At 50.4% G+C, this 17,854-nt stretch overlaps 1 protein-coding gene across 4 annotated transcripts in view; it reads left to right on the top strand.

The window, feature by feature from the left end:
- L3MBTL2 (L3MBTL histone methyl-lysine binding protein 2) overlaps nt 1-17,854 on the top strand; it is a 68,868-nt gene that overhangs the window by 46,998 nt on the left and 4,016 nt on the right. The window contains exons 1-13 of one of the 4 annotated variants that reach the window (XM_080393045.1): nt 2,321-2,417; nt 4,483-4,744; nt 4,993-5,126; nt 5,470-5,593; nt 6,572-6,651; nt 7,583-7,700; nt 8,064-8,198; nt 8,878-8,966; nt 10,608-10,839; nt 11,570-11,649; nt 12,250-12,354; nt 13,744-13,891; nt 16,270-16,352. In XM_080393045.1, coding sequence (XP_080249171.1) covers nt 2,397-2,417; nt 4,483-4,744; nt 4,993-5,126; nt 5,470-5,593; nt 6,572-6,651; nt 7,583-7,700; nt 8,064-8,198; nt 8,878-8,966; nt 10,608-10,839; nt 11,570-11,649; nt 12,250-12,354; nt 13,744-13,891; nt 16,270-16,352 — 1,611 coding nt within the window. In that variant the 5' untranslated portion in view covers nt 2,321-2,396. Of the gene's footprint in view, nt 1-2,320; nt 2,424-4,482; nt 4,745-4,992; nt 5,127-5,469; nt 5,594-6,571; nt 6,652-7,582; nt 7,701-8,063; nt 8,199-8,877; nt 8,967-10,607; nt 10,840-11,569; nt 11,650-12,249; nt 12,355-13,743; nt 13,892-16,269; nt 16,353-17,854 lie in introns of those variants that run through there. The other 3 variants (XM_080393047.1, XM_080393044.1, XM_080393046.1) reach the window with 3 other exon arrangements.

Genomic DNA, 17,854 nt, shown 5'->3' on the forward strand with positions numbered 1-17,854 from the left:
TGTTTTTAACAATTTCATATGTTTTTAACAATCACTGATGCACAACTTGGAGCTGAGTGCCTGTGTCCACCAGCTCCAAGAGAGCAGTCTGGCCTCTGTCCTGCAGGAATAATCTCTCCCATTGCATCCTGGATGCCTTCTGTGCTTTCACCTGACAGCAGCCTTTTTCAAATGTTTTTTCTAAAATTTTCATTTTGGATGGCATCAAAACAAGACAGCAGGCCCACAGCAGCAGTAGGGAAGGAGATAGGAAAAGTGAAGTCTTAAGTTTTGGGTTTTGGTTTCTTGAGATTATCAGTGCTGTTATATTGCTAACAAAAGGAGCTGGCTTGATAAAGATACTATGATTAATAACAAATTTTTTATTATTAAAGAGAATGTATGTACTCCTTAATCAATTTGAATTTGATTCAAATTAAAATGAAATTGTTTAAGTACTATTATTTATTGAAAGGGTTTAGTTAGAACTGCAATGACAAACAGCTAGCCATGGGATGGGGACTATATTAAAGCCAGTTCTGTGTCAACACAAAGTCATTTTTCCTTAAGCTTTCAAGAAGCCTTGAGCCAGCCTGTCTGTGACCTAAGCAGGTCAGCAATACGTCATAATGTGTTACATGAAAGATTATTGCAGTAGAAAGTTTTAATGAACCTTTAATTTTTTATCTGTGTCTTTTTCTGGAAACAGCCTTGTTGTCTTTCATGCAGCGCGCTGTTTAGTAGTATTTGCAAGGGAAAAACAGCCTTTATAATTTATTTCATTATCAACTACATTATGTAAATACTTTAAAAGCAATTTGCTGTTTCTTAACAGTGCTGGAGGACTGTTTGGAAAACCTGAACCTGGAGGACCCCTGACACTATGAAAATTTGCTGATGAAGTTGCATGCAGTAGGTTTTGCAAGGTCCCCACTGCTGTCCCTCTGTAATTAGGCTGTGACCGCAGTCTCTACCCTCAGCATTGGTCACACTGATAGTGACACTCCTTTGCATTCAGATTGACCCGCTGTAGTCTCTTGTTAGAGCCTTTGGATTCTGGAGTCTAGAAAAGCAATCCATGTGTGTCTGTAACACGGATAAGCCTTTGGAATGAACCTTTTCTGTGCTGCTTTACTGTTGCCTGCATCTAAGGCTGTGCTGTGTGTGTGAGAGGAACTGTGTGTGTGCTTCACACGTTACTTGTTTAGCTACTCACTTACGAATTCTGTGCAGAGTAGGAATGTTCAGTGCAGGGGTGTGTGTGTGTCTTCTTTTTTCTTTTCACAATGTCTACACAATGAAGGTGATGACATAATAAAAAGGGTAGAATGAGATATACAACTAACTCCAAGGGACTTACCTTTTGAGTAAAGCAGAATCAATACAAGAGACATAGGGTGAGATGCTTCTTGTTTATTCTTGATAATGAGCTGGGATGAGGGATGCTGCAGCCAGTTCCACAAAGACCACACTACTTTTCCACGGGGGAAAAAAAAGCCAAAAGGGAGAGAAGCACTTATACTATGAAGAAGCTATTCTATGTGTAAAAATTCAAAACCCAATTGCATAGCACAGTGAACATTCAAGGTCTCTTTTGCATTGCTAAATAAAATACCTATTTATGCATGAAATTGCTGAGACTGATCATTTGAGGATGTGGGGAGCAGCAGCATTAACTCATGTGGGTTATTTACTGTGTGATTCTTGGACACGGCAGCGCAGGGTGGGAACAGGCAAGTCCTCTGTCCTTTGCTTGGCTGACGGCACTTAACCAGCATCCACTGACAGTCCCCCGGCCTGCGTGACACGCTGGTTATGCCAGCGGTGTGGGACAGGGACAAAGGCATTGCTGGTGTGACGGTGGGTACCTGCCATGCTAAAGACATTCCATCTACAACCAAATCCTTGCCTGCTTTCCAGGGGTTCTAGGAAGCTGTGTACATTCTCAGTTGCATTTAAGATATTTAAGACTCTGGCTATGCATCTCCGTGGGGCTTGTGTCGCTTCAGGGATGCCACAATCCCACCCACACGCCGATAGTTCCCAGGCATCCAACCCGGCCGCGGGGCTGGGGTTCGGGGCTTTGTTGGCTTTGGAGATTTTACAATTTGTTGTTTACATAAGCATCCGGGACTGAGAGAACGGCCGGGGCGCGCCCGCACTGACCGGCGCCGAGCCCGGGGAGCTGGGAGCGGAGCTCGGCCCCGGCCTGGAGCCGCCGCCAACGCCAATGGCGGCTCCGTGCCGCCACCGTGGCGGGTAAAGAACTACAGCTCCCGTGGTGCCCCGCGGGGAGCGCGGCGAGAACAAGCTCTTCGAGGATTGGCTCCCTCTTCCCGGCTCCCGCCAATCAGGTGCGTCGCTGAGGGGGGACGTGCCCGCCGCGCGTGAAGCGGGCTGGCGGCGTGCGGGCAGCCATGGAGCAGGAGCGCGGGGAGGTGAGGGTGAGCCGCGGCGGGGGCGGGGGCTGGGGCCGGGGCCGCAGGGTGCTGGGGAGAGCCTTGGGGCGCGGGCTGGGCCGCCCCGTGCCCTGAGGGAGGCTGTGTTAGCGAGTTAACGGCTGCGGTGTGGTACCGGGGTAACGGCTGCCCGCAGCCGGGAGGGGGCGAGGGAGGCCGGGCCGCTCCCTCCTGGCCGCCGTGTTGTGGTGCCCGCCGTGGCCGTCCGCCCCGCTGCCGGGGGCCGGCTGGTGCTCGAGGGCATGAGCGGGCTGGCCTGGGCGGGAAGGGCCTCTGCGTCCCCTCGCCTCTCTAAGGAGACTCCGGGTGGTGCTGAACTTGCTTGTCAGCCCAGGGAACTTGTAACGTGTCCGCCAGTTTATTCGCGTTTGGTGGAAGAGTAACGATCCAAAACATCACAGAATGCTCGGGGCTGGAAGGGATCTCTGGAGATCATCTAGTCCAACCCCCTGCTAAAGCAGGTTCACCTACAGCAGGTTGCACAGAATCATGTCCAGGCAGGTTTTGAATGTCTCCAGAGAAGGAGACTTCACAACCCCTCTGGGCAGCCTGTTCCAGTGCTCTGTCACCCTCAGAAGAAGTTTTTCCTCATATTCAGATGGAACTATTTGTGTTTCAGTTTGTGCCTGTTGCCCCTTGTTCTATTGCAGGGTACCACTGAAAAGAACCTGGCCCCGTCCTCTTGACAGTCACCATTAAGATATTTGTAGACAATGATAAGATCCCCTCTCAGTTTTCTCTTCTCCAGGCTAAGCAGGCCCAGCTCTCTCAGCCTGTCCTCATAAGGGAGATGCTGCAGTCCCCTCATCATCATCGTAGCCCTCTGCTGGATCCTCTCCAGTAGTTCCCTGTCTCTCTTGAACTGGGGAGCCCCAAACTGGACAAGATACTCACTTCCTACGAGCTGAAGGAAGGTGCACCCCCAGATAGGGGTGAGAAATACATGAATACGCTTTTTTTGAGGAGTTCAGGCCTTTCAGACATCAGGAATGCTGGCTGAGGATGTGGATCTGCAGCAGAGCAAATCTGTCTTCAGGGAACAACCTGAGTACCTTTGGTCTGTTTTGTGTGAAAGCCAGGGAGGATGTGGGGACAGAGCAGCAAATGAAGTCTGATCTTCCTCTTTGTTTCCCAGGAGCTAGGGATCAGAGGGAATTTGGCACTGGAAGGTGATGGACTTGCTGCTGATGTTTTGTTGTTGCCCACTGGGATGAACAACTGTATCCTGGTGTGGCTGTTCCAATCTGCCTTTCTGTTCCATCACTCTCTGTGCTGATGCTGACTTCTTGCTGCTCTTTCATGAGTTGCTAATGAAACTCCCCAGCACCTTTTGCACTTATTTGGAGCCTGGTTCAAGATTCTTCTAGTTTGAGAAACAGCCACTGGATTTCTTCAGTCGCTGCCTCTCTGCTCTCTTGCCGTAACAGCAAGTGTAAAGAGCTAGTGATGATGTTTAGTTGTGGAGACATCTGGCTGTAGGCAAAAACTCTTTAACAAACGTTGTTCTGTCATCCTGCTGATGCAGCTTCTGAACTGAGGTCAGCTATGGACTATGCAGTTTCCAAAGAACACAAACTTTCTCCAGGGTCGAGTTTGTCCTGCTGACATCCAAGCTGTGCTGGTCTTGCGAGCTATGGTAGAGTGTGCAGCTTTGTGCTCTGCGCTGGAAGCTTGTGGTGGCTTTAATCTTGATGGTGTCTACACTGCTGTGCAATTGTGTTGGGAGAGACGGTGCCTGGAAGGACACAGTCTTCCCTGTCAGGATGGCAATGTAGTTCCCTGCATTCTTTCCACATTCCTCAAACTTTTTTCTTTGTAGCTACAGCTCTGTGGGTGTTTGTTTCCTCTTGGGAAGCAGAATGCAGCCTGTAAAGGAACCAGTTGCGGGAGTAATAGCTTCCCAGCTAGGGATTCAAACTCCTGCCTTTGGGGTTGTTTTGTGGACTCATTGCTTATCCTGAGGCCTCTCCTCAGCCCAAGAGGACCCTCTCTAGCAACAAAAGCAGGTTTATTGTGAGGTGTGGTGTAAAATGTCTATTTTCAGTTGGTGTCTACCTTCTGCCACAAAACTCTGGAGCGGATGGAGGAGGAAGGTGATGACGATGAGGACGATGATGAATTGGACATCTTTGGGGGTTATGAGAGCTTCCAGGGCTACAACAGCAGCATGGGCAGTGACAGCAGCTCCTGTCTGGATGAATCTAGTGACGATGAGGCGGCAGACCGGGAAGCTGGAGAGCTTCCGACCTCTCCTGTGCACCAGCTGTCCACAAGCCGACTCACAGAGGACAGCGGCTCAGAGCCAGGTACTACACTGCCTGCCTGTTCTACCTAAAGCATGTGTGTGATGGGAAGAGCAGGGGCTGGGGGAGCTGAAGGGTGTATGACTGCACCTTGAGTATGCTTTGGGAGCAGCACTGGAGTGAGACTGCATTTTCTGGGCTACGTGGGGGAGCTGCTATATTTAATGAGGATTACCTAGGCTCAGCTCTGTCCTCATAGTGCACTGACCCTGCCCTAAACTGCTCACTGTTTTGTGCCTTCCTCCTCTCAGCTGTGTGCGAGATGTGTGGGATTGTGGGCACCAGAGAGGCTTTCTTTTCCAAGACCAAACGTTTCTGCAGTGTCTCCTGCTCCAGAAGCTACTCGTCAAACTCCAAGAAGGCCAGCATCCTGGCCAGACTGCAGGTGAGTCAAAACCCTTCCTTCTTCCCTAGGGATGGAGCATGATGTGCTTGTACACAGGGGTGGGTGGTTGCTCTCTAGTTAAAGATCAGACTGCCATTACCAGTGGCTTCCTGCCTGAAGTCTCCAAAGAATGCATGACAGCCGAAAGGTGGTGCTTCCTAGAAGCTGAGGAAAGACACACTGATATTTTACCTGCTGTTTCTTCTTGTTCCTGTGAGTGTTAGTAAAAATTGTAGTGACCTGAAAATTGCCCCATGGAAAAAATTCGTGGCCTGCTGGCCAGTTGCAGGGACTGGCTTCCTCTCCTGTGCCACTAATGGGCCTAATGTTCCTTCTTTGGTAGGGGAAGCCACCAACGAAGAAAGCCAAAGTTCTGCATAAGGCAGCCTGGTCAGCCAAGATCGGGGCCTTCCTCCATTCTCAAGGCACAGGGCAGCTGGCAGATGGGACACTGACAGGCCAGGATGGTGAGTGTAGGTGAGCTGTGAGCCGGTGCAGCTGCTGGAGCCACAGAAATGGAGACACCTGAAGAGCCGTTAAGCTCTACAGTCCTTCCTCCCCTCTGGTATACTGCCTTGTACTAAAATGATGTGTGTGGGTTGGTCCAACAAAGGCTGGCAGGGCACATCTCTCTCCCTCTCACAGCCGGTGCTGATAGAGCCCTGGTGGGTTCCTGCCCATGCACTGTTGCAGCCTCATCCTCACTCCTCGTGCGGCTTGACCTGGAGCATATGCTCTGTAGCCACAGTCTCATGAGTTGCTGGCTTCTGCTGGCAAAGCTGACTTAAAGATGTTCTGCTACTCTCAGCCATTTGCTGCCTCACTGCCTGCGGGGATTTATATTTAACCCAAGTCACTCTGATCAACTTGAGCTGGTGCAGCTGAAGGAGTGGCAAGCTGCTGTGTTAGGGCAAAAGTGAGCCCCAGGGAATGGCAGCAGGGATTGAGCCCTGAGCAGGCTGCTGCTGGAGCAGAGCTGTAGCTTTGGATCAGGAGCGAATGTGGGATTAATATCTCAGTGCTTCACTCTGATTTTCCCAGCACCCTCTGGGGAAGCAAGTGCTGCTGATATGACCCTGCAGTGTTGCTGCTGAGAGTCAAAGCTGCAAAGTGGTTTAGCACTGGCAGGATGCATTCTCCACTCTCCCTGGAGTGCTTGAGTCCTGTGCTGGATTGGAGCCTTTTTCTTGCCCCTCCTGCCCCTCCTTTCTCAAGAGCAAGTGACAGTAAGGACTGATTAATAATATATTGTGCCTCTTGCGGGAGCTGGTCCCTGTGCGCTCATAGGATCTAGTTCCCCACCAGGGAAAATGTAGTGGAATGCCGAGTCCCTGTGTCCCAGAGCAGGCCACAATATGGCTGCAAGCTGTAGTCCAGAGGTGAACGAGTACTCTGTGCCTTTTCTATAATCTCACCTGATTTTCTGCTCTCCTGTCTGCTTATAGCACTTGTATTGGGCTTTGACTGGGGAAAGTACCTGCAGGAGCACGGCTTCAAGGCAGCACCTGTCAGCTGCTTCAAACACGTGAGTTGTTTCTTGCTGTGCCTGGCGGTGTGCACGGGGCATGTCATATGCATGGAGCTCCCCTGTGCTCCTGTGCTGAGTGGTGGGGAGAGGCCTGGGGAGCTGCTTATTGAGCCCCAGCTGATGCGAGGAAAGAAGCTGGGGCTTCTCACAGCTAAGAATGGGAGTCCCACAGAGGGACCAGGAGTTTTGGGGGAGGAAGCAGAGGGGGACTTGATAGAAGCACTGCTGGTGGTAGTGTCCCAGTACTGGCTGGGGACAGAATTATTTCTGACTGGGAGAGGTGAGGGTGGGGGAGGTAGCAGAAAGCTCCTGGTTGCCTTTGCAGTTCATGTGAGTGAGCACAGCCCAGGGTGAAATGCAGGGAGGAACTTTTCATATGTGGGCCTCTCCAGCATGTCTGGTTCCTGTCATACTGTTTTGCAGTCCTTACAGGCCAAGTAGCCAAGGCAAGTACAGAAAGAATGGCAGTTCTTAGGTATTATAGCAGCCCCAGCCTCTCTGTGTATTAAGACTCACTTGTTATGTTCCTTTTGAGTTGTGATCTGTGATAATACTAACAAAATTTCCTTTTTCTTGGGGATAGCTCAGGGAGACATGGCAGTTTTGTTGATGGTTAGAGATTTTGATGTCATAGAGGAATGGCAGCAGCTACTTCAAGATAATAGGACAGCAGGCAGTGAAGTAGTTAAGCATTGCTATGCAATGTTCTGCCTTTTGGGATCCTCTGTGAACACCCCAGTGTTCCCTGATGTTTGGGACAGTTTGGCTGCATTTCAAGCTGTTGGCAGATATAGGAAGGCTAAGGCATGCAAGCCTGTGCCTAAGGTGGGAGTGTAGCTGCCTAAAACATGTCATTGAAAGCTAGAATGAGGGTCTAAGCCCTCTCTGTCAACATCTCTCTCCCATCATGGCTGCCTCAATCGTTCAGGTGCCGCTCTTTGATCAGTGGGATGATGTGGTGAAAGGTATGAAAGTGGAAGTGCTGAACAGTGACGCCGTGCTCCCCAGCCGTGTGTACTGGATTGCATCTGTCATCCAGACTGTAGGTATGTCTCCCAATGCAATTTCTGGCAGCTGGGGATGGCTAACCTCTGAGGGAAGATTTAGAGAGCCGAGTGTAGCTGGTCAAGCAAAACATCAGCTCTGTGAAGCTCTGCAACTGCTGGGAGATTTTGGAACAGGAAATGCCACGGTGTGGGGGTGGGAGGAAACCAGCATCTGGTTCCTCTTCTGGTTGCTGGGCTCTTTGTGAGGGTGGTTCTGCCTTGATTATGGCTGGAGAGGCTATGATAACTTATGCAGAGCTCTGAAGGCCACACTGTAGGGACTAAGCCTGTGGTGCCCAACAGGGAGAGGAGCAATTCTTGGCCTCTAATGCCTTCCTGTGGTTGTCTGCTCTGTTCTGGCAGGGTACAGGGCCCTTCTACGATATGAGGGCTTTGAGAATGATGCTGGGCATGACTTCTGGTGCAATTTGGGCACAGTGGATATTCACCCTATTGGCTGGTGTGCCATCAACAGCAAAATCCTGGTACCGCCACAAAGTAAGTGGGGTGAGAGGGGTCGGAACATGCATGGGCATGGGGGAGCCTTGGTTTATGCCTAGCACAGTGAGACAGGTGCTTCCACTGTATGTGGGACTGCAGCTCCATTTGTGCTCTGAGTTACAAGGAACAGATAGCTCTTTGGGAAGCTGGGGACTGCTTGGCCTGCTCCCTCTGCATCTCACTGTGGTTGACCCTGGGCGTGCTGGATGCAGAGCTGGTGTCAGACCTATGGACAGAGGCTAATGCAGGTGGCTGTTCCTTCTGACGCACAGTGGCTAGGCTTAACCTTTGGGGGAACTTCCTGGTCCTACATCCTGGACAGTGGCTCTGTGGGACACAGTGGCTCTGGTCCCCGCTCAGCTAGCGATTTGGAGAGGGATGCAGTTTAGCAGAATTCTGGCAAGCTGAGATTTGCTTGGTATGGCTCACATGTTTTTGCTCTAATACCGCTTCCGCATCTAAATCGGTGGAGTTAGGTGTGTGCTTGGCCCAGTCCTTTCTATAACGGTGATCTCTTGCAGCCAGTTGTGGGTATAAGCTTGCAGCACTGAGCAGGTACGGGATCTGAACGTGAAGAAAGCCTTTTAATGCAATTCCTCAAAAAGGAAGAAAAGTGTAGTGTGGTGCTGTAATTCCTTCAGTCATAAAGATGTGCTTTCTCCCTGTGCATATGTAGCTATCCATGCCAAGTACACTGACTGGAGAAGTTATCTCATGAAAAAGCTGGTGGGAGCCAGGACCATCCCAGTGGATTTCCACATCAAGGTAAATGTGGGAGGCTGTCATTTTATGTGTGGAAATGAAGCCGAAGCCAAAAGATGTGTGCAACACATCTCTTCTGGTTCTGATCTGTGCAACTCCTATGTGCCTCCTTGAAACCTGGGCAAGGCAGGGGCAGTGACTGCTTCCTTGGGCTCCTAAGACACCTGTCATGATGTTGTGCTTAGTGGCACAGCCTCCATGCCCTGTCAGCACAACCATTTCTCCTTTGGGTCGTAGATGGGCTTTAAAAGCTGTTGTCGTGTAGTCTGCTGGAAAATGCTAGGGATGAGGTTTGCCTTTTTACTGAAGAGAGGCCAATGCAACTGCAGCCTGGCCTGGCCTTGCCCTGTTTCAGTGTCAGGGAATGGCTCCAAGAGTCAAAAACCTCTGCCTTCAGTGTCGGTAATACAGCAGCCAGCAGGCAATGAAAGGGGTGCAGGCTCCCTTGAAGTGCATGGAGGCAGGTGTGCCGTGGCTCTAGCAGCTCTATAGCTCTTGTAGTCATTCTGTGTAGCCTGCACTGAGGTTAGACCTTGTCGGGGAGAAGAGGCTTTTTTGTGACTGGCAGCTTTGGAAACCACAGATAAGACAGACGGTCCCAGAGACAGCAGGCGGGAAGGCAGATGATGGATTTTCATATGTGCAGGGTAACCGGTGACACTGAGCTGGAAAACTTGACGTAGTTGTTACGTTTCCCTTGTTGCTTCTTGGGAAGTTAGCAGGATGTTCATAGCTGCTTGTTCTGGAGTCACAGCTTGTAGCTGAGAGCTCACACCATGGAAGGACAGTGGTAGAGGGAGACAGATTCTGTCAGTACCTTTCTCCACTCCCACCCCATGAACAGGAGGTGGAAGGGGAATACCTTACCTTAAAATTTCTTCTGGATTCAGATGTAGCCTGGTTTGGGTGTCCCAGTCTGTTTTGAGCTGTGCCTCCTAGTTGCTGCACAGCATTCTGGGATCACAGTGCCAAAATATCGGGTGTTCTATAAACACCTTTGGGTGTTTGCAGATGAGTAGCGCTAGGCTGTATCAGCAAAGTGAAGGTCTCAAAAAAATCAGTTAGAAAGCAGCCAGTGATGCTTTTTCTGTGCCTGTGCCTTTGGGTCAGTCTGCAGAGTAGCTCTGCGATTGGAGGTGCATGTGCTCAACCTCTGATCAGAGTGAAAAGGTGAAAATGATAAAGTCAACTGAAAATCCTGTTGTCCTTTGGAAAGCTACACTTCTAACTGCTTCCAGCCTTGAAACCCTTATGGTCTCTTTCAAGACTGAAAAAAGCACACAATTCCTCAGTCAGTTTGTGGTGAACAGAAGTGACACCTGTTTCTCACACTTGGAACATTCACACAAGGTGCTGAGGCTGAGCACAGCTGCTGGCCCAGGGTGGGGGTAGCTGTTACAGGGCCACAGGACAGGGGAGGCTTAGGGTGCCTGTGCCCAAGTGTGCTGTCGTGTGTGGGTCTGGCAGCTCCCTGTCCCCCTGATGAACCCATTCCCATGCATCCCTTCCCAGAGGTGTCTCCCGGGTCAGCTTTGGGCAGTGCAGGACATTGGCCAACATGTCTGTGGGGAAAGGTGTTCTCTGAAGTGTTTGGAGAAGACACCAAGTGCAATTGATCTCATCTTCTCTGTTGGTTGTTGGCAGATGGCAGAGAGCATGAAGTACCCGTTCCGGCAGGGCATGCGGGTGGAGGTGGTGGATAAGAACCATGTGTCCCGGACACGCATGGCAGTGGTGGACACGGTGATTGGGGGCAGACTGAGACTCCTCTATGAGGATGGCGACAGTGATGATGACTTCTGGTGCCACATGTGGAGTCCCCTCATCCATCCTGTGGGCTGGTCACGGAGAGTGGGCCACAGCATGAAGAAAACAGGTAGGGATCAGGCCACCACAAGCATCTTCTGATTTGCTATGAACTGCCTGGACTCTACTATTGACACCAGTCTTGACTTGCTGGGAGCCAGGCAGTTGTCTCAGGACCTGACAGATAAAGTCTGCATAGTTGTGTGTCTGCTGCTTTTCCCCCTCGATCTCACGCAGGGGCTAGGATCACACAAAGCCCAGCAATGCGCTGCTACAGGTCAGGGCAGTGGGACTGCAGGGTTTCTTACCTGAAGCAGGTAGTCTATCCCCCAGTGTGAGAATGCAGAGTTTGCAGCATCACAGATGTTTATAGTCTTCTTGAGGAAATTCATGCTGGTTTCTGTGAGACTGGATGCTGTCAGATTGTGTTTTCTGGACTATAGAGAGAGGAATTGTTGATCTGCTTAGGCTGGCATAAAAAAACAAGACTCGAGCCCTGCTGATCCTTTTGGTTGTGACTCCCTTGCTGCCTCTCCCTGGTGATTACAGCTGCAGGTAGAGGTGTTATCACTACTGCTCAGGAAGCTCAGCCATCTGCTTTTGAGCAAGCCCTGCCTCACAGCCCACGTTATGAGAAGATGTAGAGGGACTGACCTGTTCTTTTTGTTACTCTTCTCATGGTCTCTGATCTAGGTCTTTTATAGCAGCTGAGCTTTCACCAGGGAATTAATAACCAGTGTGTTTTCTTACTGCAGTTGCTGCGGCTTTCTTATCTCTCTTGTATGTTCCATTCCTGACAGAGGAAAAACGCAGTGACATGGCAAATCATCCCACCTTCCGGAAGATTTACTGTGATGCTGTCCCCTATCTGTTTAAGAAGGTAGGACGAGTCTGTATTTCTGTGTTGGCCACAGCAAAGGAAGGACTGGTACCACTTCCTTCCTTGGGTGTATACGCTGCTGTGTGGGTTGTTGAGGGTGGCACATTTGTCTCTTACAGCTATAGGGCAGTAAGGTGTTTGGGATCTCTAGGCTGGTGGTTGGGTAGGGGCAGGTCAAAATAGAAAGATGGAAGAACTAAAAGACATGACAAATTGAGGGACTCGACTGAGGGGCAAGCAATTGCATGGAGCTCTGAGTTGGAGAGGAAAGGCAATTGTATGGCTGAGACCAGTTCTGACAAGGAGCTGGATCATACTGGTAAGGACTGAGATGAGGAGTCTTGCTTTGCTGTGGAGCAACAGCTGAGTGCTAGGCCTGGCTCTGTTGACTGACAGGAGCCCAGGCAGGAGGTTGCTGACACAAACACAGATTGGTTTGGCTTCCTCTTTGTATTTCTTGTAACTTTTCTTCTTTCCGCTCCCAACTTGGGTTGAGCTAAATAAAAATGCTCTAATCCTGTTTGCACTTGGTGCGTTTGCTGTCAGGATGGGACTGTCCCATACCTCTGACAGCACATGGTATATCAGAGTCTCCCTTAGGTACGAGCTGTCTATGCTGAAGGTGGGTGGTTTGAGGAAGGCATGAAACTGGAGGCCATTGACCCCCTGAATCTGGGAAACATTTGTGTGGCTACTGTTTGCAAGGTAAGTTCAGTGGGCCTAAGGGGGTCTTACTGTGTTTACCTGAGATAACCCAGCTTCTCCTCAGGCCTTTGGGAGTAAGACCAGGTAGGATTTTGCATGAGGGAGAGGAAGGGACTGTCAAGAGAGGTAGGAAGCTGGTGTGTGGAGGGAATTGGGGCATTACTTCAGAGGTCTGAGAAGCTGATGAGACCACCAGTTGTCTACATGTGCCTTTGTGGACAGCATGAAGATGAGCATGCTTGGTCTGCAAGCTAACTGTCCACTGTGTGTGACTGGCAGCCACCCTTCATTCACCCTTGGGCATGCAGTAGGGAAGATCTGTTCTGCAGTTCTTGGAGTGCGTAAAGAGAGGGCTCTGTAGTGCTGCCTTGAGGAGAGAAAGGAGAGGGGAATGGTTGTGTGTGACCTCTCTGTGGGGAATCGTGGGCAGCATTCACTGATGTTGGAAACTGGAGATGGACATGTATCCTGCAGTCTCCTGATGAGGTGGTAGTGAGCTCTACTCCTGTGCTCGTGCTGGGAAGTAAATTGTTTGGCCAGGTTTCCTCAGTGGGGTGTGTTGCATGTCTTAAAGGATAGCAGGGACTTGGGCTTTTCCTGCTCCCTCAAGAAGCTGTTTACCCTTGTAGAACCCAGGCAGAGGACTTTGACACTTGGGGTTTGACAGAGGGGTGCTAGGAAAGCTCTTTGAGTCTGTAAAATGTTCCCTTCAGCCATTGCTTGGAAATGTGAAGAGGTTAGGGCAGACATGCCTATCACATTTGGTAGGCACCAAATACCAGTGAGCGACAGGATGGGACAAGTCATGTTGCTGTAGGACAGGGGTCCTCAAACTTTTTCAACAGGGGGCCGGCGCACAGATGCAGTGGCAGGCAGTCATCTGCGGCTGCTTGGTTTCCCCCCCCAACCCCCGGCGGGGGAGGGGTGCACTGGGGGGGTCTGTAAATACCGGGGGCCGGATTGAGGACCCTGGGGGGCCGTATCCAGCCCACGGGCTGTAGTTTGAAGACCTCTGTTGTAGGAAGTGGCAAATCTGAAGGTGGTGCCCTTTCCTTCTGTCCAGTAACAAATTCATGACCTGGGTGGTGTAGAGGGTCTCTGGGCTGCCAATAAATTCTTTCTGAGGGAGAACAGAGCTCTGACCATTTATGGCTGAGTCCTTTTCACAAGGTTATTAGTGTTTGGCCCAGTCCTGCAGAAATTGCTGATTTGGGGATTAGCTTGTGTTGACTAACGTATCAGGAGAAGCTACTGCCTGCCCTGGAACATATATATAACATTGCATTTTACTGTCTAGTGGCAATTGTGATTCATCAGGGGGGATCCTTTGAGTGGAGAGGCTTTAGAGCAAGCAAAGGTCTACGCTTATGCCCTTCACTCCCATCTCAGGTCCTCTTGGATGGGTATCTCATGATCAGCATTGATGGAGCCACATCTGCTGATGGCTCTGACTGGTTCTGCTATCATGCCTCCTCACACGCCATCTTCCCTGTCAACTTCTGCCAGAAGAACAGCATCGATCTGACCCCTCCAAAAGGTGAGATTTGGACTCTGCCCTGTGGTACAAACCTGCATGCAGAATCTGCTGGGCGGTGCTTTTCTGAGAGGAATCAAGTTTGGATTAATCAAACCATAAGATCCCAATCTGCCTGCTTTTCAGGGAGATAGGGCTAGTTCAGGGAACCCATATACCAAGTCTTGGTACTTTGTGGAAGGAAGTAACCATCTCCAGAGAGTGTTAATGGTGGTTGGGTTGTTAGGTCTTGGTGGATCAGTGAGAGAGGTGTACAATCCTGAAGCTGAGCAGAATTGAAGGTATAAAGGACAAAGATGGTGGGAAAGGATAAGTAGAGCCATTGCTGCATGAATCAGTACTTAAGTGGCAGGAGTCACCTCTGTTTTTCTTGTATAAATGAATCTGAGACCAATATTTCTGCAAAATCCTGAGAGATAGTCACCCTAGGAGTGTGTTTACTGCCTCATCTGGCTGTTTTCCCTGCTCTGAATAGGCCTGCCCTGAATTTCTGTGTTGCAGCACTTTTGTGCAGCACTACTCTGTCTTCCTTTGATGTTCCTGTTAATGGGAGAAAGATTGGGCTTAGTGGTGTGTTTTGAATGTATTTCCTGCCTGCTGCTTCTCCTCGCCTTTCTCGGTGGTCTGGGTTATGACTGAGGTGGATGTTCAGTTGCAGCTTGCCCTTTTCTGTATTTGCCCACTGGAGGGGAGTGCTGGGCTGCCATGGAATCTGCGCACTAGATTTATGTCCAAGATCAGGCTGTACTTGCTGGTTTATGAAACTGCTTTACAACCAGTTGCTATACCTCCTCCCTGCCTATTCTGCTTTTTCCCTGAGAGTACTGAGGGAGCTGGCAGAAATGCTCACCAAGCCACTCCATCATTTATCAACAGTCCTGGCAAACTGGAGAGGTCTCAGAAGAGTAGAGGTTAGCCAGCGTGACGCCCATCTACAAGAAGGGCTGGAAGGAGGATCCGGGGAACTACAGGCCTGTCAGCCTGGCCTCAGTGCCATGGAAAGTTATGGAGCAGGTCATCTTGAGTGCCACCACGTGGCATGTATGGGACAACCAGGTGGTCAGGCCCAGCCAGCATGGGTTTATGAAGGACAGGGCCTTCTCGATGAACCTGATCGCAGTCTACAACAAGATGACCTACTAGTGGGTGAGGGAAGGGCTGTGGATGTTGTCTTCTTGGACTGTAGTAAAGCCTTTGACACCATTTCTCACAGTTTTCTCCTGGAGAAACTGGCTGTTCATGGCTTGGATGGGTGTACTCTCTGCTGGGTTAAAAGCTGACTGAACAGCCGAGCCTAAAGAGTGGTAGCAAATGGAGTTATGTCCAGCTGGTGGCCAGTCACAAGTGGTGTTCCCCAGAGCCCAATATTGGGGCCAACTCTGTTTAATATCTTTATTGATGATCTGGACAAGGGGATTGAGTGCACCCTCACTAAGTCTGCACGTGACACCAGGCTGCGGGGAGTGTTGATCTGCTTGAGGCAAGGAAGGCTCTGCAGAGGGATCTGGACAGGCTGGACCGATGGGCCAAGGCCAGTTGTACAAGGTTCAACAAAGCGAAGTGCCGCGTCCTGCACTTCAGTTACAACAACCCCACACAGTGCTACAGGCTCAGGGAAGAGTAGGTGGAAAACTGCCTGGAGGAAAAGGACCTGGGGGTGTTGGTTGACAGCCAGTTAAACGTGAGCCAGCAGTGTGCCCATGTGGCCAAGAAGGCCAGTAGCATCCTGGCTCGCATCCAAAGCAGTGTGGCCAGCAGGACAAGGGAAGTGATTGTCCCCCTGTACTCAGCGCTGGTGAGGCCACATCTTGAGTGCTGTGTTCAGTTTTGGGCCCCTCACTTCAAGACTGATATAGAGGTGCTGGAGTGTGTTTAGAGGATGGCAGCAAAGCTGGTGAAGGGTCCACAGAACAAGTCTTGCAAGTAGTGGCTGAGTGAACTGGGGTTTAGTCTGGAGGAGACTCAGGGGGGATCTTATTGCTCACTACAGCTCCCTGAAAGGAAGTTGTAGGCAGTGGGGGTAGGTCTCTTCTCCCATATAACAAGGGAGAGGACAAGAGCAAATGTCCTGAAGTTATGCCAGGGGAGGTTTAGATTTGATATTAGGAAAAACTTCTTCATGGAAAGGGTGGTCCAGACATTGAAACAGGCTGCCTAGGGAGGTGGTGGAATCATCATCCCTGGAGGCATTTAAAAAATATATTGATAGGGTGCTTAGGGACATGATATAGTGGTGGACTTGGCAGTCCTGGGTTAACAGTTGGACTTGGTGATCTCAAAGGTCTTTTCCAAACTGAATGGGTCTGTGATTTTATGATTCCCCCGGCTGGTCTGTGCAATGACTGTCTTTTTTCCCCTCTTACCATTCCTTCCTGCTGCAGGGCAAGATGCAAAGACCTTCAACTGGGAGAGTTACCTGGAAAAGACTAAATCAAGACCTGTTCCAGCACGGCTCTTCAACACAGTGAGTGCTGCCAGGAGAGGATGTGTAGGGATGCTTGCAGGCAGCAAGGAGGAGCACAAGAGCTCTGTCTGTCACAGAATGGTTGAGGTGGAAGGGACCTCTGGACATCATCTTGTCCAACACCCCTGCTCTAGAAGGGTCACCTGTAGCAGGTTGCCCAGGACCATGTGCAAACAGCTTTTGAATATCTCCATGGGTGGAGATGTACAACCTCCCTGGGCAGCCTGTGCCAGTGCTCAGTTGCCTTCACAGTAGAAAACAGTGGTTCCTGATGTTCAGGGGGAACCTCCTGTGTTTCAGTTTGTGCCCATTGCCTCTGGTCCTGTCACTGGCACCACTAAGAGGAGACTGGCTCCATCTTTGCACCCTCCCTTCAGGCATTTGTACGTATGAATAAGATCCCCCCTGAGCCTTCCCTTCTCCAGGCTGAACAGTCCCAGCTCTCTTAGCCTCTCCTCGTGTGAAAGATGCTCTAGTCCCCTCATCATCCTTGTGGCCCTTTGCTGGACTCTCTTTAATATGTACGTGTCTCTCTTGTACCGGGAAGCCCAGAAGTGGACACAGTGCTCCAAGTGTGGCCTCATCAGTGCTGAGTAGAGGGGAAGGATCACCTCCCTTGATCTGTTGGGAAGATTCCTCCTAACGCAGCCCAGGTTACCTTAAGCCTTCTTTGTCCCACGGGTATATTGCTGGCTCATGTTCAACTTGGTGTCCACCAGGACCCCTAGGTCCTTTTCTGCCAAGCTGGTTTCCAGCCACTTGACCCCCAGCATGTGCTGGTGGCTGGGCTTCCTTGCCAGGTGCAGGACTTTACATTTCCTTTTGTTGAACTTCATGAGGTTCCTATCAGACTATTTCTCCAGCTTCATAAGGTCCCTCTGGATGGAAGCACAACTGTCTAGTATATCAGTCTCCCAGTTTTGCATCACCAGCAAACTTGCTGAGTTTGACACAACACTGCCATGTCATCCAGATGATTAATGAAAATACTGAACACTGTCCCCTCATCCAGCCTACACTTCCATCAGCTTCTCTGTGAGGATCTTATGGGAGACAGTGTCAAAACCCTTCCTGAAGTCAGGACAGACAACATCCAGTGTCTCTACTGGGCTGCTCTTTGCTGCCAGTCAGCATTTCTAAGGAGAGCCCAGTGCACAGGAGTATATACTTACCACATAAAGGCTGTGTTTGGCTGGTTGGATGAGCAGTATCATGCCTTTGTGTAATGATATCTTGGTCCTTCTGAGTGTGACCTGTGATTCTTTAGTGTTCGCTGGAGCTGCAGACTCCTGGTGGGTTCTACATGGCTTATTGCCTGTGGACATGTGGCTGGCATGTGGGTGAAGGGGGTCTGTTTTGCATCAGCAAAACTGCTGCAGCACCTGGGGCCTGTGCTGGTCTTTCTGATTTCCCAGGGTTATTTCAGGCTAATGAGTTTGATCAGGTGTCCCTTAACTTCTGCCTGCTGCTCCTCCTAGGTCAGGAGCTTGTTTCTAAAAGCT

Source organism: Falco punctatus (assembly GCF_963210335.1).
Source record: "Falco punctatus genome assembly, chromosome: 6".
In the NCBI taxonomy this organism is placed as follows: domain Eukaryota; kingdom Metazoa; phylum Chordata; class Aves; order Falconiformes; family Falconidae; genus Falco; species Falco punctatus.